General features: G+C 38.9%; 1 protein-coding gene across 1 annotated transcript in view; it reads right to left on the bottom strand.

Moving 5' to 3' along the window:
• Positions 1 to 301: 301 nt before the first annotated feature.
• The window catches only part of LOC309625490 (uncharacterized protein), a 40,274-nt gene continuing 14,954 nt past the window's right edge, over positions 302 to 25,621 (bottom strand). Inside the window, exon 3 of the mRNA XM_082385100.1 lies at positions 302 to 534. Coding sequence (XP_082241226.1) covers positions 325 to 534 — 210 coding nt within the window. The 3' untranslated portion in view covers positions 302 to 324. The remainder of the gene's footprint in view (positions 535 to 25,621) is intronic.

Here is a 25,621-nt window from a genome sequence, read left to right as displayed (position 1 = left end):
AAAGCTTTGTATAAACTTCAGTACTAATTCCTCTGAAATCAAAGAAAACACTTCTGTTTCTCAGCCTACCCAATTCAGAGGGGCATAGTTTAGCATTTTTCATTCCTATAAAGCCTTTTATCCATTTCAACCAGGACTTAAGTCTTTCTACATCAGTACATGGAAACCCAGATTTCCATTGAAAGAAATATCACTTTTTCCTTGCCAACCATTAGACACACTGTCCTTTACCTGGATTTAAAATCCAAAGAACAAACAACGAATTTCTAGTTATTAAAATGCTATTTAAAAAGGAACACAGATGCCTATGCAACTTTCAGAGCACTAAGCAGTACGCGTGCAACTGGAATTCATACCTGCAGAGCTGAGGAGAACACTGAAATCTGTCCCCCGCTGTGATTCTCCACTTTCATTATCGACCTCTTTTTCAGTATCTTGATATTGATCCCAGTTAGAAACTATCTTCCTTTTAGAATAGTTTCCCTGTTCTTCATTCTCTTCTCCACAGGTCTCTGCATCACTGTCATCTTCGACCTGCAATCATGAGAGACAAATCGATAAGCAGGCAGTGGAAATCTTAACCTTAGTAGCCTTAGCAGTAAAAATTTTTAAAAACAAATCAAAACAAAAAAATAGTACATAGGTATCACGATAAAGAGCACATCTTATAAACCAAGCTCTATGCAAGTATTAAATAATATTTCAAGAGAACCCCATTATATCAGAATGTACTTTCAGCGTAAACTCTTCATTTAGCTGTGAAAACGAAATCTGATGAGATCCTACCTAAAATCAGTGTAACTGAATCACTAAAGTCTACCCCCAATGTAATCCTATTTCAAGAGTGGTTTCTTCTTACTGAAATAATCAAGGCTATAAGAGTCTTAAATTCAAAAGACTTCAGGATGGAAATTAGTTCTTCCAACTTACAGATTTTACAAACACATTCCGTAAGTATATTTTTATAAGCTTAAAATGGGAACCTACTCAGATGCATTCTAGAGAACAGTTTCCAGACTTGGGCATTAAAATGTTAAGAGGGCATGCAGAAAAATGCAGAATGTGAGAAATTACAAAAGATAAAGGGTCTAGTTTCTTCAACAAATAAATTGCAAGGGAAAATAAATGATGGGGGAGGAGGGAGAAACCTATAGATTAAAAGAGCTTAATAAGAAACTAACACCATTGTAAAGCAATTATACTCCAATTGAGATGTTAAAAAAAAAAAAAAAAGCTTAATGGACACGTAACCATTGTAATGTTGGGAAGTTATTTGTACTCTGATTCAAACACTATAACTAGACAAAATCACTTATAAGACTATTGAAGAAATGTGAACAAGATATTTTCTTATATTAAGGAAATACTGTTATTTTATTTACTTATTGTTTGGTGTGATACCATTTTTTTTTAATGTTTTTATCTTTTAGAAATAAATATTGAACTATCTATGGTTGCAAAGATATGACATGTGGGTTTGCTTCAAAATAATAGGCGGAGAGGAATAGTGGGTAGAGATGAAATACACTGGGCATAATTGATCATTTCTGAAGCTGGATGATGAGTACATGGAAATTCATTATATTATTCTATCTATTTTAATATGTGTTTGAAATTTTCCATAATAAAAGATTAAATTTTAAAAAAGATATATATGGAATCTAAAGATACAATTCAAAGGAGTATCCCAAAGATTATAAAATCCTTACCAAGAAAAGAATTTGTGAAATATATTAAAATAATCCATCCGTATAGGATGAGTTAGACTTTTTAAAAGTAAGTTTTTATTAACACAGAAACGGGTTGTACATTGCAGAAAATTAGGAGGGAAAGACAAGTAAAAATATTAAAACCCCACATTCCCATCACCTGGGAGTACCACTACTAACACCTTAGTGTATATACTTCCAGATCTTTTACTATGTAAATATTTATATATACTTTTTTTTTTTTTTGGTAAGCAGAGTTTTTCATCAATATTCTCCACTTCTGCATTTCAGTAAATTTCATTTCACGTAACATCCAGACTATTTCCAAATTTCCCTAACAGACAAAAAAATTTCCTTTACAGTTGGTTTGTCTAAGCCAGTATCCAATTCAAGATCATGCGTTGTATCTCAGTGCTTGTCCCTTAAGTCTCTTTGAATCTAGTACAACCTCTATTTTTATGACATTGATTTACTGAAGAGACCAGTACAGGTAGAATGCAAAAGGACCCATCTTCTGTCTGGCTGCTTCCTTGTGGTGTTAGTATATCAGTTTACAGGAAAGAGTGGATAAAAAATTTTTTTTAATCTAAACACCCAACAGAGTCAGGTAGGTTTTGGCTAAAATACATCACAGATGGTGCTCTGAACCTTATGTTACATCACACCAAATGACAGACGATAAATGGCTAAGCCAACATAAGTAAAGCTAAGATTAACCAATGACTTTGGATGATGAAGCCTGATCCACCCACTGTATGGATATGTTTTCCCTGTTACATCTAGGAAATTGTCTGTGTAGTGTTATTTTGGTCCACTACAAATTTCTAGTTCCCCGTCAACCATTCACCTAACAAATTTAACAGTAGTCAACAGTCCTCACCTGAATCGAATTTTTATAAGTTTTCATGAAACAATGGAGTAACTGACCTTTCAAGATCACTTTCAGCACTCAAATATCATAAACCTCCTTGACAGCACCCAAAAAATGGCAATCCACATTATATTCTAGAAATTGCAGAGACTGCCTGAAACCTAGAGGTTTCCTACCATTCCTGCAAGTTTCTCAGAACCATAAGATGCTGGCAGATTAAAGGTATGTGACTGAATGAGATCTGCTATATAAATAACAAATACCAGGAACACCCTAAAGAAAATAGCTTTGCAACTGATGAGAATTTGGGGAATAGAGAACTACAGCTGAAAAATACTTGCAGGGTTTAATTTGAGAAAATCCCATACTCTTTTGCTGACCCACTGGGTAAACAGAGTTCAGAGAGTCTTCTCCAGTTAGTAAAAAACTTTGAACACAGATATAGCCATGGCAAAAATGTAACCCTGAGCAAAATAATTAGCTCGATGTGAAAGGATTATCATCTGAAACACCCGAGGAAGTATTAACACAGAAATAACCACTGAAACGGAAGACTGGAGACCTAGATAGAATTAATGACCCTGCCATCACCTCATTTAATATTTACAGACTGTTTATAATAGGCTGGGCCTCACACAGCTGAATGACTCACTAATCCCCAACTTAGAAGAATCACTGAACAAGAATCTCATTACCTCCACCCAACAGTGGAGACAAGAAAAGTCGTCATTAGCCTCCATCACAAGAGGGTAGTAGAAGTAATAAAGTTTAGAATACATTTGATGTAACTTAGAGAAAGGTGTATCTTAAAAACTCCTAGAGATTTTATGTTTGGTTCATCTTGCAAAAATCTGGGACAAAAAATAAAATATGCATAGTCCCATGATGGAGAGAAAGAACAGAACAAATAAGAAAATACTGATGAAAGCAATGTGAAAACTAAATAGGAAGGCATCATTATTATGTTAACATCATCATTATGAAAGTAGTCTGGTGTATACTGTGAACTGTAAGACACTGATGAAAGAAATCGACAGTACAAATAAATGGAAAGCTAGTTCTTGTTAACAGATTAGAAGAATTAATAGTTAAAATGTCCATACTACCCAAAGCAATCTACAGATTCAGTGCAATCCCTATCAAAATTCCAATGGCATTTTTCACAGAAATAGGAAAAACAATCCTAAAATTCGTAAGGGAACACAAAAGACCCCAAATAGCCAAAGCAATCTTGAAAAAGAACAAAGCTAGAGGCATAACACTTCCTGATTTCAAACTATATTACAAAGCTATACCAATTAAAACAGTATGGGGCACTTCCCTGGTGGCACAGTGGTTGAGAATCCGCCTGCCAGTGCAGGGGACACGGGTTCAAGCCCTGGTCCAGGAAGATGCCACATGCCGTGGAGCAACTAAGCCCATGCGCCACAACTACTGAGCCTGCACTCTAGAGACCGTGTGCCACAACTACTGAAGCCCGTGCATCTAGAGCCTGTGCTCTGTAGCAAGAGAAGCCACCACAATGAGAAGCCTGCGCACCACAACAAAGAGTAGCCCCCACTCGCCACAGCTAGAGAAAGCCCGGGCGCAGCAACAAAGACCCTACACAGCCAAAAATAAATAAATAAATTTTAAAAAATAAACGGAAAAAAACAGTATGGTATTGGCATAAAAACAGACACATCGCTCAATGGAACAGAATAGAAAGTCCAGAAATAATCCCATGCATATATGGTCAATTAATTAATGACAAAGGAGCTAAGAATATACGATGGGGGAAAAAACAATCTCTTCTTTAAATGATGATGGGAAAACTGGAGAGCCACATTCAAAAGAATGAAACTGGGCCCCTATCTTACCCCATACACAAAAATTAACTCAAAATGGATTAAAGACTTGAATGTAAGATCTGAAACCATAAAACTCCTGGAAGAAACATAGGTGGTAAATTCCCTGACATAGGTCTTGGGAATGAGGCTTTGGATTCGACAACAAAAGCAAAAATAAACAAGTGGGACTACATCAAACTAAAAAGTTTCTGCACAGCAAGCGAAACTACCAACAAAATGAAAAGGCAACCTACAGAATGGGAGAAACATTTGCAAATCATATCTGATACAGCCTCTCTTCCAATAACTGATTTTAAAAGCAACTGTACAAAACAATATGTGCATAATTATATTTCTATACGTTATAGACCCAACAATACATTTGCCAATAACGGCAAAATGGAGGTGAGTGGGAGCAAAACTGTATTAGTCTAAGGAAATAACTCTATATGGGGAATACCCAAAAACAAATGAAAAAAACTAGAAATAGGAAATAAGAAGGCTCTTGTAACAAAAGCCACAAACATATGCTTACTCTTCTTTCTTCTCTCATATTCTTTAAAGGATATAAAATTATATAAGGTAATAAGTATGTCAATGCGTTACTGGTTTTGTAACATATGGATGTAATATGTATAACAACAATGCCACAAGAAGGGGAAATGGGGACTAGAGCGTACTGGAGTAATGTTTCTATATCTCACTGGAATTAACTTATCTGATGCAGAGTCCAATAAATTAAAAGGTATATGGTAAGCCCTAGAGCAACCATTAAGGCCATAACTACAAAAAAGTGAAAAAAATCATTAAAGGAATTAAAATGTTACATTAGAAGTATTCACTTGGTGCAAAAGAAAGCAGTAACGGAGGAATAGAGGAATGATATATGTGAGACGTGGAAAACAAAGTAAAATGCAGATACAAATATCCAACTGTATCAGTCATAACATTAAATAGGAATAGATTAAACAATTCAATCAAAAAGGCAGAGACTAGCAGAATAGATTTTTAAAAATCCAACTGTATGCTGTCTACACTAGACATGTTAGATTCAAAGATAAAAATATCATTAAAATGAAGTAAGAGGATGGAAAAAGATATTCTATTCAAAACAGTTCGCCAAACCGAGCTAGAGTGGCTATACAAATATCAGACAAAATAGACTTCAAGGCAAAACTGTCATAAGAGACCAAAACGGACATTATACAAGGATAAAAGGGTCAATCTATCAGAAAGATAACAACTGTAAACATTTAAACATATGCTCCTAAAGACAGAACCCCGTAATATATGAAGCAAAAACAGACAGAATTGAAGGGAAAAATAGCTCAACAATATTTGGAAACTTCAACACCTCATTTTCAATAATGGCTAGAACAACTAGACAAAAGGTACCAATACACACAGCAGAACAAATAAAATTATTTACTCACTGAAGCTGTAGTCCTATTTAACTTACAACAATAATTTACATTAACTTGCAATCAGCTTAATTTAACTGGCCAGCCTATGAACATTACGTTTGGGCAACATTATTTTTTAAATATCCTCTTACCTTCTCTTTCAAAAAAGCAACAGTGGGGCTTCCCTGGTGGCGCAGTGGTTGAGAATCTGCCTGCCAATGCAGGGGACACGGGTTCGAGCCCTGGTCTGGGAAGATCCCACATGCCGCAGAGCAGCTGGGCCCGTGAGCCACAATTACTGAGCCTGCGCGTCTGGAGCCTGTGCTCCCCAAGAGGAGAGGCCGCGATAGTGAGAGGCCCGCGCACCGCGATGAAGAGTGGTCCCCGCTTGCCGCAACTGGAGAAAGCCCTCGCACAGAAACGAAGACCCAACACAGCCATAAATAAATAAATAAATAAATAAAAATTAAAAAAAAAAAGCAACAGTCTTTAAAGATTATCTTTATCATTAAGAGCTTGCAGATAAACCAGTAAAATCTGGGAAGTTACTAATACATAACAGTTAGACAACAGATCCTATTTAAAGCCTTTTATACTCAGGAACCTACCTTTTGAAGGTCCCTGTTCTACTTTCTTCTGGAGTAAATGGGTGTAGAAAAAGGCTTTCCTGCTTTGAACCTAATAAGGAGGTTGAAAATAGTCAATCACACATTTTTCAACAAACTCGTATGTTTCTCACAAAATGTAATTATACCACAGAAGGGAACAGGTGGGATAGAAAGATATGAAACCCTCCTACAGAAAGTAACTGGAAACTGATTTCAGTAATTAAGTAATAATGTCAAATATATCCAACCAAAAATGTCACACTGTGTATAATTTGAAAATTATATTAATTCATCCTACTATAAAATTTTTAAATGTTATCAAGTTTTAAAATATATCATTAGTTAATAATCTAGTTGCCAACTTTTATATTTTTAACCCTATTAAGGTTATTTTTATCTCACATAATCATTTGGACCATAAGCAGCAACTGATACGTCACTATTTTTTATTGAAGTATAGTTGATTTACAATGTTGTGTTAGGTTCAGATGTACAGCAAAGTGATTCAGTTATACCTACATATTTATCTATTTTTCTCAGATTCTTTTCCCTGATAGGTTATTACAAAATACTGAGTATAAGTTCCCTGTGCTATATAGTAGGTCCTTGTTGGGCATCGCTATTTTTTTAAATTATGCTTTTAATAAAAAAAAATTCACACGCCATCATGGTTAAAGAATTCAATGACAGCTTTCAGTATTAGAAAAGTATGCTAGCAAAAATAATTTTTATATATCATTTCAAGAAGCTAAATTTTAATAAATGACTGAATAAAAAATATAGTGTATACCTAGTATACCGATATACTAAGGACGACATTTCCATTTGGCATTGTGTATTAAATAAAATACACATTACAACATGATCCTACTTGAAAAAATTAGTAAATGCAATACATGGCATATATATATAAATTATCTATTGAGCCCAGAACAACATACATAGTATTTGAGCTCCAAAATACTGTGGCCATTAAGAATGGGAAAAAAAGTGATCCAGACTGGGAAAAAAAGGGATCCAGACTGTATTCAAATTCAACTGTTTCTCTAGCAAGAGAATTATATACAGCCTCTTTTCTTGTCCCTCCTTGTGAACAGTATATGGGAAAGAAGAGAGGGTGGAGGCATCTGAGAACAGAGAAAATGGTAACCCAACCGTCAAAGCAGCTGTTCAGTGACACTTCTCCACAGGCCTCCTCACTCACCCCAGCCCTTACATCTTTCTTTCTCAAGTCTTTCTTTCTCACCTGTGTTACTGTTTCAGAGTGTTGCCTAAAAATAGGAGGCAAAGAAAGCCAATTACCATTTGCTGGCAGCCCACCTAAGACCTTGAGAGTTTATCGCTTCCATGATTTAAGGGCAGTCTGGGAAATTAGACTGCAGTAACTTTCATTGGGCCAACTGGTGATTTTATTTTTTTTTCAAATTTTCAAATAATAGCTTTATTGATGTATAATTCACATACCATGCAATTCACCCATTTAGAGTATGTAATTCAATAGTTTTTAGTATATTCACAACGTTGTGTAACAATCACCACAATCAATTTTAGAACATTTTCATTACCCCAAAAAGCCTGTACCCATGAGTAGTCACTCTCCATTTTCTAGAAAGCCCTAGAAAACCACTAACATACTTTCTGTCGCTATAGATGTGCTTATTCTGGACATTTCCTATAAATGCAATCACTTTTATGACTGAATTCTTTCACTTAGCATAATGTTCTCAAGGCTCATCCATGCTGTAGTGTGTCTCAGTACTTCATTCCTTTTACTGTTGAATAATATTCCATTGTATGCATATACCACATTTTATTTATCCATTCGTCCCAACTGGTGATTTTAAACTATACTTTGTGTATGTCCTTTTATGGAGTCCTTATGGAAAGGAGGGTGGGAGTGGCAATGGAATGAATCAGTTTCGCTTTATCTGCTTTACAACTTGAGCTCCATGTAAGAATTCAGGCTTAAAAAAGGTTTAAAAACTACCAAATTAATCCACCATGTAAGTCCCAACTCCCTGGTAAAATTCTACGAATTAACATCAACAGTTTTTCCAGTAGAGAAGGCACTACGTGCAACTATAAGGGAGACAATTTGCTTCTCGCTGTGGTTATGCTCTAAGTCACACAAGTTAACTAGAAAAGCAACTAAGAGGCCTTCAAGTAAGAACCTTGCTTTATCAAAACATTTGACTAAAAGGTTTTACATACACAAAAATAATCAACCTTCATATAAAGAGTGCATGTAGACCAAGCATTCCTGGGTAAAGCTCAGTGTACAAAACATATTCCCCTCCACCACAGCCATTGACAGTCTACTCTTCCTAAGAAGGCAAATGGTACTTCAGGTGCACCTGCCTCTGTCCCATCTTCCCACGGATTACACTGCATGGGCTTAACACTGGAAATCAGATTTTCTTTTTCTTAAATCGAAGTAGAGTGATGTACAATATTATAAAATTTAAGGTGTACAACATAGTGATTCACAATTTTTAAAGGTTATATCCATTTATAGTTAGTATAAAATATTGGCTATATTCCCTGTGCTGTATAACATATCCTTCTTTGTAGCTTATTTATTTTATACGCAGTGGTTTGTACCTCTTAAACCCCTACCTCTATCTTGCCCCTCTCCTCTTCCCCCTCCCCACTAGTTTCTTCTCTATAGGCCAGATTTTCTTTCAACTCTGTCTCAGGTAAATTTTCACCTCACTTCTCCACCAGCACAGGGTTGGTTTCCTTAGTTACTGAGGTTTTAATGTCATCACCTTCCATTTTCAAGAAAAATCACAGACCACTAAATAGCTGTTGTTTATCTGGCCAACTTTAAGACACTCCCCAAACCCTCAAATCACCAGACAGAACTTAATTAAATTAGTAAAGAATTATCAATCTAAAGGGAACCTGGGTAGCCCTGGTCCACCCTCTGCCCTCAAGCAAGATCATGTAGAAATCACATTGGGCCAGTCTACCTGGGTCTATGATTATGTTCTCTACCTAAATTAATCATATTTCTTCCTTCATAATGACAAAGTTCTGATTCCTCAATCATTATCACTGATTGTTCTATATCTCTTAAATTCCCCATGACCATTTTTAGTGGTTATAATCAAAATGGACTTGGTAGATGTGGCTTGACCAGTGCTGCCCTCTCCCCACCAGAAATTTTGAAAATAAAAATAGTCATCCTCACAGTTCCATACCAGGACACATTTTTTCTTTAAATACAAGCCTAAGTGGCACTTTTCTTTCCCTCTGTCTATCTTACAATATATCTGAAGAGGACTGCTTTTGTTCCTTGCACTGCTCGTTTGCAAGTGTTCCTTCAACAAGCATTTCTTGAGTAGTTGCTGAGTGCCAAGCAGCAGCTCAGGCACTGGGAATATAAAACACAAGACAAGGTCCCTAGCCTTAAGAACCGCTGTCCTGTGGGGAAATCAGAGAAGCAAACACACACTTAAAGCAGTGTGATATGTGCTTTGAAAAACACGTAAGACGCTATGGGAGAAAGAGAGCATCAGAAATGGAGGAAGGAGAGGGATGGGGGACGTTTGCAGGACCAGTCTTGCACTTCAGGGAAGGCAAGAAGGTTGAGGGAATAGTATACCTCAGCTCTAGCTGTGAACACGTGGCCTGAGATTACTCTAGTAAAGGAAACAGCTGCTATCTCCTGCTGGAAGGCGGTCCCCAGGTTCAAGGAGAATTAGCAAAGAACACGCTTCTAACTAAGGGATGAGAGCTGTTCAAAGCACAGCCCAGGGAGGTCAACCATGGGAAAGGGTGAAAAAGAAAAACATGTTTGAGGATTCTAGGAAGATGGTAGCAGTAGTAGCAGTTTTTTAGTCTTCCCAAACCCCCCCATAAAGTCCACACACAACCACGAGGACAAAAAAATCAAAAACACACGGAAAACATCCACAAAAACCTAGGTGGCAAGGTACAGCCACAAAGTGACAGAGGTGAACAGGTAGAAACCAATCACCAGCAGCCACAAGCCCCACATGGACCAGCACCTGTGAGAGGAAGCAGAGGGAGCAATGGAGCACCGAGGAGACCTGAGCATCCCAAAATAAACAACAGGGGCTCACTAGAAGAGGGCCAGCGAGAACAGCGGCTAAGAACGTTGGGTCCTTTGTATTCCAGTAGTGGGTGTGTACAAGGCCTTCACAGGAAAGCCTGAAGGGGCTGAGTAAGCCAGGGCCTTATGAACCCTCAAAAGTAACAGGGCAAAACTCCTTTGCAGGACAAGACTCCACTCTGGAGAAACTGCTGGGGGTAGAGTCACAGTTGAGCAGAACAGGGGAGGGAGGGAGGGAGGGAGGGAGGGAAAAGAAGGTCCAGTTTTGGGGGTAGGGGTGGTGAGGAGGCAGGGATATACCAGATGTGAGATGTCCGTATTTTTACACTTCAAAATAACATAAGAGGGGGCTCCAGAACCATGAAATCTGAAAAGCCAACCTTAGGTTGTGTCTCCCTTTTAAAAGTTCCGGAAACTGCTTTCACATGAATATCAGGAACAACCGAGGATCATGATCAAATCCCATACAAAGCTGTTATTGTAAGGACAAAGATACTAAGGATAAGCACATTTTTACAATAAATCCCACACAGCATCCAGAAGTGTTTTATCAGAATACAATTTCACTGTTTTAAGTATGTAACTAGAAATTCTACCCTCAGTCTTTCGGGGCAAAGGATATAAAAGAACAGCTGTCCACTCTCAGTGTTGCTCAGAGATGTCAATACATAAAAAAAAAAAAAAAAAAAAAAAAAAGTGAGGCGGAAAGAATCTGAGAACAGAGAAAAAAAAGGTAAAACAACCCATGAAGCGGTTGTTCAATGACTCGGCTCATGGGGCCCTTCATGCCATCCCTTTCCTTCTCCAGGTTCTTTTATCTCTTTCTCATTGGTGTTATTTTGGCTCAGAGTCTGATAAAAATGAGGCATGAAGAACTGATTACCATTTGTTAGCAGAATCAAGAGCCTGGGGCCATACAGCTCATCTCCACTCCTAGCTCCTCACAGGCTCTGCACCTTTCCTTCCGACGATACACCCCCGATCCGAACAGTAACCACTTTTGTGGACACAAAACGGGGCGAAATTTTCTACTTCCTAGGTTCCTTATCAGAATGAAGTTCACAGCACTATCAGATCAGCACAACAGATTGTTTCAAAATTACCTAATAAACATTATATTAAAGTTAGCTTCTGAGATGGACTCTGGTGGGTATCTGTCTCACACGGTCACTTATTTCCTTGTTACTTCATTCTTTGCATGAGGCAGTCTCTTTGCTCACAACCGTCCCCCTCTCTTTCATATTGTACTTCAGTCAAAAGTTCTCTCAAGCACTATTTATCTCCAGAGCTGCAAAATGCACCTGAATCTCTTCTAAAATATTTCTACCAGTTTTTGGTCCAGCTAACAAACTTTTCTCCATCAAACTTGTGAACCCACTGTGAGCTAGACCCAAGTGTCTCTGGGTGCTTGTGTGCTACAGAGTCCGGGAGAATGAAGAAACAGTTGAAATACTTAGCGAATACCCTCCTCTGGTGAGCAACAGGTATTTAGACAAAAGCAAGGTTGTTTTCTTCTTTACGTTCAGAGTTCTGAACCACTGTCTTGTAAATAATCTCTTGGGCTTATCAAAATACTGTGTATGATTTGCCAAGTGTCCCTTCACCAACTACGAACACACCCACCCATCCCAAATTCACCCCCAGTCCACCTGGTAACAATTCATCACAGAGCCTAGAATGGAGTGCTAGACTCTCCCTACGAAATGACACAAAGTAACCGCCTCCACCTGCCTTTTAAACAGCATGGAGATCCCATCCTTGTTTCAGTAATAGTAAGCAGCTTCCTCAAAGAAGTTAGCTATTTTGAAACACTTACCACTTAATTTTTCATACAATGTCCCTGTTACCACGTAGCTATTAATTCTAATAAGATGCCAATTACCAAGGTAAGTGATTTCAGTAAGCCTTATTCAGAGATTCTGACAGGACTGAAAACTGTTACCTGGCAACCATTTATTCCAGCAGCACTTCGAAGAATCACAAAGTCATATACAGTTCTTTTGTATGCTGCTGTACTTTACCCTATGCACACAACAGAGTCAATAAATTTATTTTTTTAATGATGTCATCTACTCTTTTCCACGCCTCAAAACACGTTTTACTACCAGATAATGTCATTTTCTACCTTTAGAACAGAATTTCTTACCGATAAATACCTTTACAAACTTGTTCCACAATAATCAACCCAAGGAGACAAATTGAAAATTTGGTTGAAATAACAGTATTTCTCTTAAAGCATCTTTGTAGATCATCTGGTTTAAGCCCCGAGGCTTTGGAGATGAGATGAGATGAGCTTCAGAAAAGAACTTGCCCAAGGTCTTACTGGCAGAGGCAGAATGACAATCTGCCTGAGACGTAATTTAGTGCTTTTGCAAATATGTCTCTTCACTGAGCAAAATCTTAGTAAAACAAATCATTCTCTCTAATGTTTTTAGTCTTTTAGTTTCTAAAGCTTTTGTGAAGGTCCTGCTCAAAACTCCTAACTACCAACAGAGAAAACTAATGAGACTGTTTAACGAGCAGAAGAGATGTAACCAGCCAGAGACTGATTATTCAAGAATCATCTTCTGATGTGTGAAACTACCTTCCCTGCATCAATGACACCATCTCGCCTCTCTCAAAACTCATTCTCATTCAATTATCTTAATTTCAAGAAAGCCCTGGAAGATAGACAAGACCTTACTGATACATAATCAATTATATGTATACAGATGAAATACAGTTGAAACAGGTCACGTACCCACTCCAAAAACTTACCAACCACACAAGAGAACAAATGTCTGACCCCAAAAACTTATCCACTGCAACCCGTTCATATTAATTATTGGAAACAGCAAGGTTCACAGGATGGGGAAACGGCTTGATAGTAACAAGTCACTTATAGTTAAAAGCAATAAATGTGACCAGAGAGAAGGGAGGGGAGAGAAGGACACACGTAATCCATGACATGAAGAAAAATATGCAATTGAACAGGGGAGTTGACGAGCTTTTGCAAAAATTGTCGAAACTAAAATAGAAGATGATGTCAATGGGTGACAAACTGATAAAATGTGAAAAAAAGAAAACCATAAGCAAATAGGTGTGATTTACATCTTATACAATCTATTCTTATTAATTAAAGGACGAATGCTACCATCTGGGAGAACACACTTCCTCACACCGCCTCACAACTCAGTCAAGTGGGCTGCAATTTTCACTGCACTTTCCTTCGTGACTGATCTAAGTTACAGCTGTGCAGCTAGAAACTTGTGGGCCTTCATATAAGTTCTGCACATCTCCTCATTTACATCCCCTGACTGAATTACAGTCTTACTCTCCTTGTGGCAAAAACCTATAAGCTTAACCTATAAATTTAACCTATAGGTCAAATTTCTGAAGACAAAAGACACAATCTCTACCCTTTTTAGCTGTTCTCTCTTCAAAGACAAGGGTTAAACCCAGCCCCTACCCAGTGAAAGCTGCTGAATTTGCCATTTCACATGAAAGAACAAACGGACCTAAGAGAATTCTCTTCCTGTTGAGTCCCTACCTTACGTGATGTGGGGCAGCCCATGCACACACTGACCGAATGAGGAGGAGTGACTCACTCTACCAATCATTGGAAAAGTGTTTCTTTGTGCACGTATTTTATCTGACACATAATTTAATGTATGCTTCCACGGTCTCTCGCTTTCTACCATTTGAAGTGCCTCTTTTGAATTTATCCCCCTATTCAGTTCTTCCCTGATGAATAGAATCGGTACAAAATGCATAACATTTCTCTTTTGTGGGCTGGCTGATTTTTTTTTTTTTCTTACATTAAAATCTTTTCTTTATCTTCAAGAGCACTTACACATGACAACATTAGCCTGAAGAGAAAACGACTCGGACGCTCGGAGCACTCTTGTCAGTCGGCCCCCTTAGCGTCCATAGAAATCGGATGCCAACTTCTACAAACATCGTATTTAGAGGTTTCAAGGGCAAATATTTTGTAGATGGCATAAGATGGCGTTGTTTGCAATGAAGACAAAACGCCTGGGTTAAACGCGAGGCCTACGTTTGCCCCATAATGCGTGACGTTTGCAAGGAGCTCAAGCCGGCATGCTCTTCTTTTCGGGCTCAACTGCCTTCTCTGCTCCTCTGCCATCAGCAGAATGACATCATGGCTACATGTCCGCAAAAACTCTTTCCTTCCCATCCGCACCACTTTAACCAAAACTGAGAAATGAGAAAAAGAAAATGCACTTTCCGGAGGCAGAGAGGTTCGCAAGACAATTTCCCCTGTGAAAGGACAGAATGCTATAATCAGCATTTCCCTTCTGCAGCTCTTTTCAAGTGTGACCTGTAGGAAGCTCTTCCAACAGTAGGGAGGAAAAAACTTCAATCAAAAGAAAGGGCAGCAGAGACACATAAGGAAGGGAGAGAGCTTTTTACCTTGCATTAGAGAAAGGTGGATTTTCTCAAAGCCCTCAATCCACAAGGACAAAACGCAAATCTCAGGACCAGGATTATGGAGTGCACACAAGCCAAGGGCCTTGAAGCTGGGCCATGGCACAGCGAGCCTGAATAATCGCATGTCGGTAAAATTCCCTTGGAGTTAGCAATACTGACATGATGTGTACCTCATCTTTTGTGTAAGCGTGAGACTATCTCCGCTTCATAGAAATGTAAAGCAACACTTAATTCCACCTTCTCTAGATCCCCACCAACAGTGTCCAAATACTCTTTTGTGGAGGAAGCACAAATTAGACTCGTAGTATTGCTTTCCTCTAACAAGGCAGCCTGTGAGTTTAAAATCGTAATCGAAACTCTCAAGAGGAATAAATATGAAAAAGCTACTACCTATTAGAACATGAGCTCTAGGCTTGGCAGAAGGAAAATGCTGTATCTTTCCATAATATGCTCAGCACAAAAAGGCTCATCTGCCCCCAAACTAGTGTCCCCACTGGGATGTCTAAAAAGGCAACACACTGACTAGATTAAAGAAACCTGAAATTCAAAGCCCTTCCCTGAGACTAACACACGGTCATTATCACAATTTTGACAAGAGGAGAAGAAAAGAAAATGTCTGGAGTGTGACTTATCATTAAGATACCACAGGGAGATCAGCTCGGTGCTTTGTGACCACCGGGGGGGGGGGGGGGGGGGGGGGGGATAGGGAGGGTGGGAGGGAGATGCAAGAGAGAGGGGATATGGGGATATATGTATACGTACAGCTGATTCACTTTGTGATACAGCAGAAACTAACGCACCATTGTAAAGCAATGATACGCCAATAAAGATGTTAAAAAAAAAAAAAAAAAGATAGTTCTGAACGGGCTACCTCAGAGATAACCCTAGAGGACAGAAGGAACAGGAAGAAGGCCCTGGGTCTGTCCCAAAGAAAATGTCACAATCACCAGCAAGATAAACCTTGCTTCCTTCTGCACACAATCCCAAGACCAGCCTTCAGGCATTATTCACAGCAATTCAGTGCACTAAACGTTAAAAAGAAAAAGGGAAATTCCTCTCATTGTTTCTAATGGTCCTGAAGCCACTCAAAAAGCAGTAAGATCCAGAGTGGTAGATTTCGTTAGCTGAGGCACACCATTCACTTAAAAAAGACATCACAGGTTTACAAGTCTACTAAACAGACACGCTCTTCTCTCACCACTGAAGAGGGCTGGTGACTTACCTCAAAGCAAAGTGTATCATGTGAAAAATAACTGCCCTCTCGGTCTGGAATACTTAGCTTTTTAGGGTCTGCTAAAAATTATTACTAGATGGTCCCCAATAAGTATTTTCTTTTATCAATTTCCATATAGTAAAATACAAAGTACTATGAGCTTAGACAAATGGAATCAATATAACCACCACCACGATCAAGATACAGGACAATCCCATCATCCCAAAGTTTCCCTTCACACCACCCTCCAAGCTTCTTTCACTTAACCTAGTACATTAGTAGCAGATCCATCCATGTTGTTTTGAGTAACAGTGGTTCATTCCTTTTTACTGCCAAGTTGTAGACCATTGCATGGAGAGTTTGTGTCTCCATTCACCAGTTAAAGAATCTTTGGGTTGTTTCTGGCTTTTGGCAATTATGAAAAAAAATGCTGCTATAAACATTCATGTACAGAAAGTTTTCATTTCCTTGGGGGTAAATACATACCTAAGAGTGGGACTGCAGGGTCATATGAAAAGCGTACGTTTAATCTGATAATAAAGTGCTAGGATTTGGTACTGTCAGGGTTTTTTTTAAGCCATTCTAATAGACATAAAGTGGTTTCTCATTGTGGTTTTACTTTGGATTTCCCTAATAACACATGACGTTGACCACCTTGTGCTACTTGCCATCAATATATCTTCTGGGGTAAACCATCTGTTAAAAAATGGGGAAAAGATTTAAACAAATTGTTTACTTTAATACTGAGTTTTGAGAGCTCTGTGTATTTTCTGGATACCGGTCCTTTGTTGGATATGTGATTTGAAAATATTTTCTCCCAAGTCTGTGGCTTGTCTTTTTTTAATAGAATTTATTCTTTATAGCAGTTTTAGGTTCACAGCAAAATTGCATGGGAAGTACAGCAATTTCCCATATATTCCTGTGTCGCTTATTTTTTTTTTTTTTCCTCAACAGTGTCCTTCCCAAAGCATAAATTTTTAATTTTCAGGAAGTCCAACTTAGCAATTGTTTTCTTTGCGGATCATCCTTTTGGTGCTATACCTAAGAAATGTTTGCCTAACCCAAGGTCACAAACATTTCCTCCTATGGTTTCTTCTAAAAGAAGAATAGCTATCCTTCCATTCAGGTCAAGATACTTTAACTCATGGAGGGAGCAGACTTATAATAACTGCTTTAAAGTCTCTGGCTCAGAATTCCATCATCTGGGCCATCTTGGGGTTGGCATTTATTGATTGTCTTATGCCTCAAGAATTGGTCACATTTTGCTGGTATACTGTGAAATTTTAGATGTAGAATAACATTGTGAATATGAAGTTGTTTAGACTCTGGATCCCATTAAACATCCTCTGGAGAATGTTATGGTTTTGTTTGTTCCATTTTATCAGGCAACCAATCTGGTTAGATCCAGACAGTAAGTTCTGTCTCATCTCCTGTGGGCGACAGATCCAATGTCACATCAGTTCTCAAGGCTTTTGCTACACTGCTACTTCCAGTCTGTCTCCCCGATGTGCAGCTCAGGGTGAGCCCCTGCCTTTGGACATTTCACACACAGAGAGGATCCCCTTCCAGCTCTTTCCTCTCTAGGATTCTCCCAATCCTCTGGCCCAAAGGTCGGGTTTCTCTTAGAGTTCTAGCTGCCCACATTGCCGCTCAGAGGGCAAAGCAGAAAGGGGAAAAAAAAGAAAGAGGAAAAACAAAAACGGGCATTTTCCCATACTTTTTGGACTGCAGGAACCCATTTTCCTGGTCCTCTGTCCAGAAAAACAGACTTCTACACGTTTTAGCTGCTGGCACCACCAGCCAGCCTGACTCTCCAAAGGGTCTGGTGCTCCCCGACCCCAGCACTCATCCCATGATTCAAAAGAAGGAGGGGACCCCCCCCACCCCATACTCTCCAACTTGCATTTTCCTAGTCCTCTGGTCAGAAAGATGGACTTTCTCTTGGTTTTTAGCTACCTCCGTGCCATGGCTGCAGCTCTGCTGAGAGCCTGCCTTTGGTTCAAGGCCAGAGAGAAAAGGAAAACGATGAGGAACTCACCCCCCTGGTCCCCATACAGGTCGCTTACCCGGGGGTTTTCACTCCCTTCACCATCTGCCAGCTTTTCTTTGCCTTTCTGAGTCCTTGGGCAATCTGTCCATGGCGTTGAGCTGCACGCAGCAGAAGAAACAGGCCGTAGTGGGCCAACTCCACCTTGGTCGTGTCTGCCCAGTAACTCTACCGTGGTTTGCTGAGGCAGCATCTCTCTCAACCTCTTGGATTATGAGAGCTTCCACACACCTGAGCTGAGGGCCAGCCCATTTCTCACCTTCCATTTGATGGTATCGCCAGGGGAGAGAAAACCCCATCACTGACTCTTATAAAACCGTGATATTCGTGCACATTTCTTATTCTCCTCTTAGGTGTCACAATTTATCTAATACCCTCAAAAAAAAACAAGAAAGAAAACCAAAACTTCCTGACCTCTGGAACACTCTCCTATTCTAGTCCCCGCTCTGTAAGCCTCACCTCTTACCTTCAGGCTGGGTTTAAGAGGCCAGGAGGGTGGGGAACTATTCATTGTAAACAGCTGCTCACCAGGTATGTTGCTAGAGACTAAGGAAAAGTAATCTACACACATTCCCGTTGTTAAGGGCATTGAAAGACAGAAAGCACGTGTTGGAAACTGACAGATGCTTATTTCTTTGGCAGAGGCATTTAAACTCCTTCTGGCTCTTTTCACGGATGGCAAAATAGAGGACTGTGTGCAGAGAGGAGCCCAGAGAGTGGATTTGGTTTCAGAGTTACTACAGCTACACCCAGCCTCCCTTCACTACTTTTAGTTGTAATAGGAAAAGCATAAAGCTGCTAACAAAAGATAAATGTGAATATTTCCAAAATATTCTAATGCCATGCTTAAACACAAAATCCACGATTTGGTCACATAACAAATATCGATTGAGAGCCTATACTATGCCAGGCACTGTTTGATGTGCATGGAACATTCCCTGCCCTCCTGGAGCTGACATTCTACTGTAGGAGTCAAACAACCAACAAATAAATAGACAAAGTTTGAATAAATATATGCATAAAACACTGTGCTTTCAGGTAGTGACAAATAAAACCCTACAAATAGAAAGCAGGGTAATGGTTTGGAGAATGATGAGGGCACTATTTTATATAGAATCATCAGTGAAACATCTTCAGAGAGAACATTTAAGCAGAGAACCAGATAAATGAGGGAGTAGGCCATGCTGGGATCTGGGGTAGAAAGGCAGAACATTCCAGGTCCTCAGGAGAGGACAATCCTGCCACATTCAAAAATCAGAAGTAAAGCCAGTATCCTGGCTATACTGCATTGAACTTGGAGGAAAGAGTGAAGGAATGAGGCCTAAGAGGCTCACAGGAGTCAGATTATGAAGAGCATTATAGGGCAGGGTAAGGAATTCGGATTTTATTCTAAATGTGATGGGAAGGCAGATCCATAAAGACATGAAAAGCGCAAGGTTTAATCTGACCAGGTCTCAGTCCTAACCAGAAAAATTACTTTCAAACTCAGAGCTAAATCTAACATTCAAATCCACTTCATGGTCAGTCTTCACAGATCAAGAAGCCAATACAAAGTCAAATCACAAAGTTAAAGATGAATAAAGCATAATTAACTCACCCCCCAAAAACACATTATTTATATTTCATAAGTAATATTCTCAAATGCCAAATTATTCCTTTTCTACTAAAAAACAAAACTGACATCATGGCTTTTAGATAATAACAATATATCAATATTGGCTCGTTAATTGTAACAAATGTTCCATGCTAATGTGAGATGTTAATAACAGGGGAAAAACTGGGTATGGGATCTATGGGGACTCTCTATACTAGTCTCTCAATTTCTCTGTAAATCTAAACGCTTCTAAAAAGTCTATAAAGTCTATTTTAAAACTATATATATAGATATAGCTATATAGTTATCCAGAGGTAATACATAGTTATATAGAGATATATAAAATCTCCATATATTGATATATATATAAAATCTCAGACCAGGATATGTGCTCTGAAACCACATACCAACAAAAGCGATCACCTTATCCTACTGCTATGAGTTATTTCAGTTGATACAACAATGAAACTGAAAATGAGCTTCAAATCAACTAAGCAATTAAGATTGCAGATCTTTTACTTTTTGTGAACAAGCACTAATCCATACTCTACCTACCTCTTAAGTATACGGACATGTTTAGAAAATATGTTAGGTATGCTTACCTCTTTAAATAAGTTCACGATAGCAATAGCAAATAATTACTATTATGGGGGAATGGAGCCGGTAATAAGAATAAGGCAAACACTAGGCAGATTTTTAAGTCGAACAAAAGGGCAAATGTTATATCCCAGAGCCTAAAATACTCCAGAAGTCTCAGAAACAATGGCCCAGATGTAGGCTAAGTACAGGTGTGACAAACCTTATTTAGCTCAAACACTTGGGGGATGCGGGGGTTATGTGAATATTTTAGGGGGGGGGGAAACAAATATGTTTATTATCGACCGCAGAACAGACGAGCTTTGTTTCTCAAAAGAGGACATAGGTTTAAACAGTTGAGAAATACAGACCATGACTCTTCCAAGAAAAGACAGGCTGAAAGACAAGAACTCCAATAATTTCCCAAGCAAAGTTTTCTTTTACTTTATTAAATATATCACTTTCTGCCTGTGATAGGCAGAATAATGGTTCCCCAAAGATGCCCACGTCCTAATCCCCTGAATCTGTGAATATGTTAGGGTACACTGCAAAAGGGAATTAAGGTTGCTAATTAGCTGACTTTTAAAGCAGGGAGACTGCCCTGGATTATACAGATGGGCCCAATGTAATCACAAGAATCCTTAAAAGTGGAAGAGGGAGGCAGAAAAAAGGAGAGAAAGGAAAAGAGATGTGACCACAGAAGTAAAGTGAGACAGACCCTATGTTGCTAGCTTCGAAAACAGAGGAAGAAGCCAAGAGCCAACGAACGTTGGCAGCCTCTAGAAACTGGAAACATTGTCCCTGGAGCCTCCAGAAAGGAATGCAGCCCTGCAGACACTTTGATTTTAGCCCAGTGAAACCCAGGTTGGGATTCCAGAACCATAAGATAATCAATTTGTATTGTCTTAAACCACTAAGTTTTTGGCAAGTTGTTACAGCAACAATAAAAACACAAACACGCTTCCTCTAAAAAGAACTCTCCTGCTTCGAGGAGAGAGCCCTTTTTAACCCAGTATCAGGGGGCGTCTTTACCACAGATGAGTCTTTACCACAGATGAGTGAAAGGGGGGAAAAAATGTGTCATTCGCACGTGAAGTAAACAATCACAAATAAGAGAATCCAAAGATCAGTAACTAAAAGAATTGATATATGTAAGCTACAACAAAAAGCAGACTGGCGGGCTTCCCTGGTGGCGCAGTGGTTGAGAATCTGCCTGCCAATGCAGGGGACACGGGTTCGAGCCCTGGTCTGGGAAGATCCCACATGCCACGGAGCAACTGGGCCCGTGAGCCACAATTACTGAGCCTGCGCGTCTGGAGCCTGTGCTCCGCAACAAGAGAGGCCGCGATGGTGAGAGGCCCGCGCACCGCGATGAAGAGTGGTCCCCACTTGCCGCAACTAGAGAAAGCCCTCACACAGAAACGAAGACTCAACACAGTCATAAATAAATAAATAAAAGAACGTGAATTTCTTTAAAAAAAAAAAAAAGCAAACTGGGCTATTCATTTCAGTAACAGTCAAGTGGTCTTAGTTTGCATTCAATTTCCAATCAGTTTCTCAATCTATTTCATCTGAAGTCTTCACATTACCCACTATAAAAAATACCTATTTATTTATGGTTAGGAAGTTAGCCATCTGTATTAGCCATACAGACTGCCCAAACAAATTACCACAGACTGTGTGGCTTAAACAACAGAGATTTATTTCTCACAGTTCTGAAGGCTAGAAAGTCCAAGATCAAGGTGCCAGCAGACGATGTCTAGTGAGGACCGGCTATCTAACTTGTAGATGGCTGCCTTCTCACTGTATCCTCACACGTCAAGGAGAGAGGGCTCTGGTCTCTCTGCCTGTCCTGACAAGAGCACCAGCTCTATCAGATTAGGGCCCCGCCCTTATGACCTCACTTAACATTTATCACCTCCTTACAAGCCCTATCTCCAAATACAGTCACCTGGGAATTAAGGCCTCAACATGTGAATTTGGGGGGAAACAGAAACATTCACTTCATAACATCACCAGTAATCATTATTTAGGTCAGAAAACAAAAAAGGAAGATATGTTGCCCAGAGAATATTCATTAGGGAAAACTATTAAGTCATATAAATTACCATAAACAAAAAGGACAAAACTGGGAGTATAAAGCACTTCCAAATAGCATATTAATATACAACTTATATGAGTATGTTAATGAATATATATGTGTAGATACAGAGAGGGGCACATGCCAGTTGTAGTTGTTGATAGAACATATACGGTCAGCTCCTGCACTAAAAAAGAAAGGTGCCCCTTTAATTTGTTCTTTTAAACTAAATGTGTATTTAAAGATATACCAGCTTTGGTAGTGGAGAAGTACAATGGCTGGGGCACCCAAAGTCACTATATATATAAACTGCAAATATCAACGCAGTTTCTGCAATCCAGAAAATGAAGGAAGTAGCATAAACAAAAGTCCATATATCAGAAAAGACTCAACGCAAAATAAAGAACAACTCCCTAAGTTTGCTGTTTATGCCACAAAATTTATTCTGTAAGTTCTACCTTAACTCTAAGCCATTAATGCTCAAAAATCAATGAAACTATATTGAAATTTCACAAATACGATAATACATACCAGATCTGGAGTTTATACTGCAAAAGTCTGTTTCAGGCAACATTTTCATCTAGAAATACCTATGTTAAGGATAAAATATTAAGCAGCCTATTAAGCTCACACATTTGCTAATTATCCTTGCCTCAATTACCCTTGGCCATGACATACACACCAACAATCAGAGATAAAGCCCACACACCCAAGAGATAAGAAACCCCTTCATTAAAGAAGATTTTCTCCTACAACTTGTCCCTCTGATTCCCACTCTTTTTTCCTCTATGGTTAAGACTGTATGAGTCTAACAAAACAAGGGGAGGAGGAACACAAAAGAGAATCATGAGTGTACATCATTTCTCAGATTTCCAGTCTGGTTTGAAATAATATCAACAATCTAGGAAATAGTCAAAATTGAGGAGTAAAGATTTATAATCGCAGTGAAGAATTTGTTGCTGTTGCTGTTGTTTTAATCTACTCAGCTAAGGTTTGAACCCACTCGGGTTTGCACGCATTCCATGGTTGTTCAATCAATGACTAAGTATGAAATGAATGTTACTCCCATTTGGAAAAATGTTTGACTGCTTACCCCGCCTGCTGTTCAAGGCTAAAACTGTACTTTGGCTGCTGGTTTCACGTCAGCTGCGAGCAGACACACATTCTGTGCAGCAGGTGATGCCTGGGAGTGGCCTGGAATTTTCTTTTCACTCCTGTTTTGGAGCCGGACAAGGGCACTGGAGTTCATACATCTAGTTCAACCTGCATTTGACAGATGGCTCAACTGTCCTTTATTTGATTAGGCCAAAGAGCACCTATACATTTGCTTTTATCTCTACTATTCACTTCTTATTTAAAAAAAAAAAATCCTTTAACTTTTGTAAAGAGAAATGAAGCATCACCATTTCAGTCACTTTTAAGCAGTCTGCACTTCCAGAATGTGGACTTACAGAGCAAATCTGAATCTAACACGATTTTTTTTTAAGCTAAAGGATGATTTAATTGATTATAAACTTTAATGATGACATTATAAAACTGAATGGTCTCTTAAAGGTTTTTCACACTTAAATGTTTTATAAGTGAGAGAGAATGAGAATGAATAAATACTTGTTTGCTATAGAGGTCCCAATTTTAGAAAAAGAAACTGAGAAGGGAAGGTTAAGTGGGATGCTAAAAGTTTCCCAGTCTTTTTAATACCACATATCACAGCAGCCCACTTAGAACCCCTTATGTATAAGGAACTAGAAACTGAGGGATAGAAGCATGGCTTTTTACAGCCTAGGGAGAACAGTGTGGTGAAGCCACACACGTAGACCTAGGATACTGGGCGGAAACCTCCATTTCTGTGTCATTTGGTGAAAATCTTAAATTCCCATCTCCACATTTTACTACCCCACATTTGCTATCTCTAAGAGCAATGACATACATATTGAATAAACTAAAAAAAACTTAAGTCAACAGATCTAAGGGATAAACTACAATTCAATATCGCCTAACCATTTGCTATATTAGAAAAGATATATATGCTTGATAGGAAAGCATGAAAAGTACATAACCCTTCTAGGAGGGGGAAAAAAAAACAATTCACAATTCATTGTTTTGTTCATTCATAAACAAAAAAACTTGTCTCATCCTAGAAGTTAGAAACCCCAGGTATTCATTCCACCACCAACTACCTCGCTATATCCTTTAAAAGGCCTAAATCCACCCAACTACTCATTTCTTCATCTATAAAACTACACTCAGGGCTTCCCTGGTGGCACAGTGGTTGAGAATCCGCCTGCCAATGCAGGGACACGGGTTCAATCCCAGGTCAGGGAAGATCCTACATGCTGCGAAGCAACTAAGCCCATGAACCACAACTACTGAGCCTGAGCTCTAGACCCCATGTGCCGCAACTACTGAGCCCACGTGCCACAACTACTGAAGCTCACACACCTAGAGCCCGTGCTCTGCAACAAGAGAAGCCACCGCAATAAGAAGCCCACACACTGCAACGAAGAGTAGCACCCGCTCGCCACGAGAGAAAGCCCACGTGCAGCAACGAAGACTCAGAGCAGCCAAAAATAAAATTAATTAATTAATTGATTTTTTTTTAAAAACTACACTTAGCACTGACAGCCTCCTTCACAGGGAGGTTCTGATCATTTAAATGTAAGGATGGCTTTCAGGGCCTACGAAGAAACAGTTTTAGGTAATTTAACTTAATGTTTAATTTGTTTCTTTACTCATATGAGTAATGCATGTTCACAGCAACAAAATAAAAATTCAACAGTACAGAAAGATAGAAAGGAAAATCCTCCTTTTCTCCTATTCTCATTCCCCAAAGGTAACCACTACATATGTTTCTTATACAGCCTTCCATTGCATGCCTATGTATGAATACCTTCTTTTTACACAAATGTAATACTATACTTAGTTTTCTGAAGTAACTTTTTCCCTTGATATTAGACATTTTCCATATCGACCCCATTCTTTAATAGCTACATGGTATCCCTCTGCATAGACATACCATGATTTACTTAACCAGCCCTTCTTAACAGACATTTAGGAAGTTGTTTCTAGATTTTCCTTATTTTAAACAGTGTTGCAAAGAACAATCATCTATTTACATTTGCTAACTATTCAGACATATTTGTAAGATAAATTGCTAACATGGAATTGCTGGGTCACGGGCTAAA

This window comes from Balaenoptera borealis (assembly GCF_965194805.1).
Source record: "Balaenoptera borealis genome assembly, chromosome: 3".
Lineage (NCBI taxonomy): Eukaryota > Metazoa > Chordata > Mammalia > Artiodactyla > Balaenopteridae > Balaenoptera > Balaenoptera borealis.
This window is presented reverse-complemented; position numbering and strand designations above follow the sequence as displayed.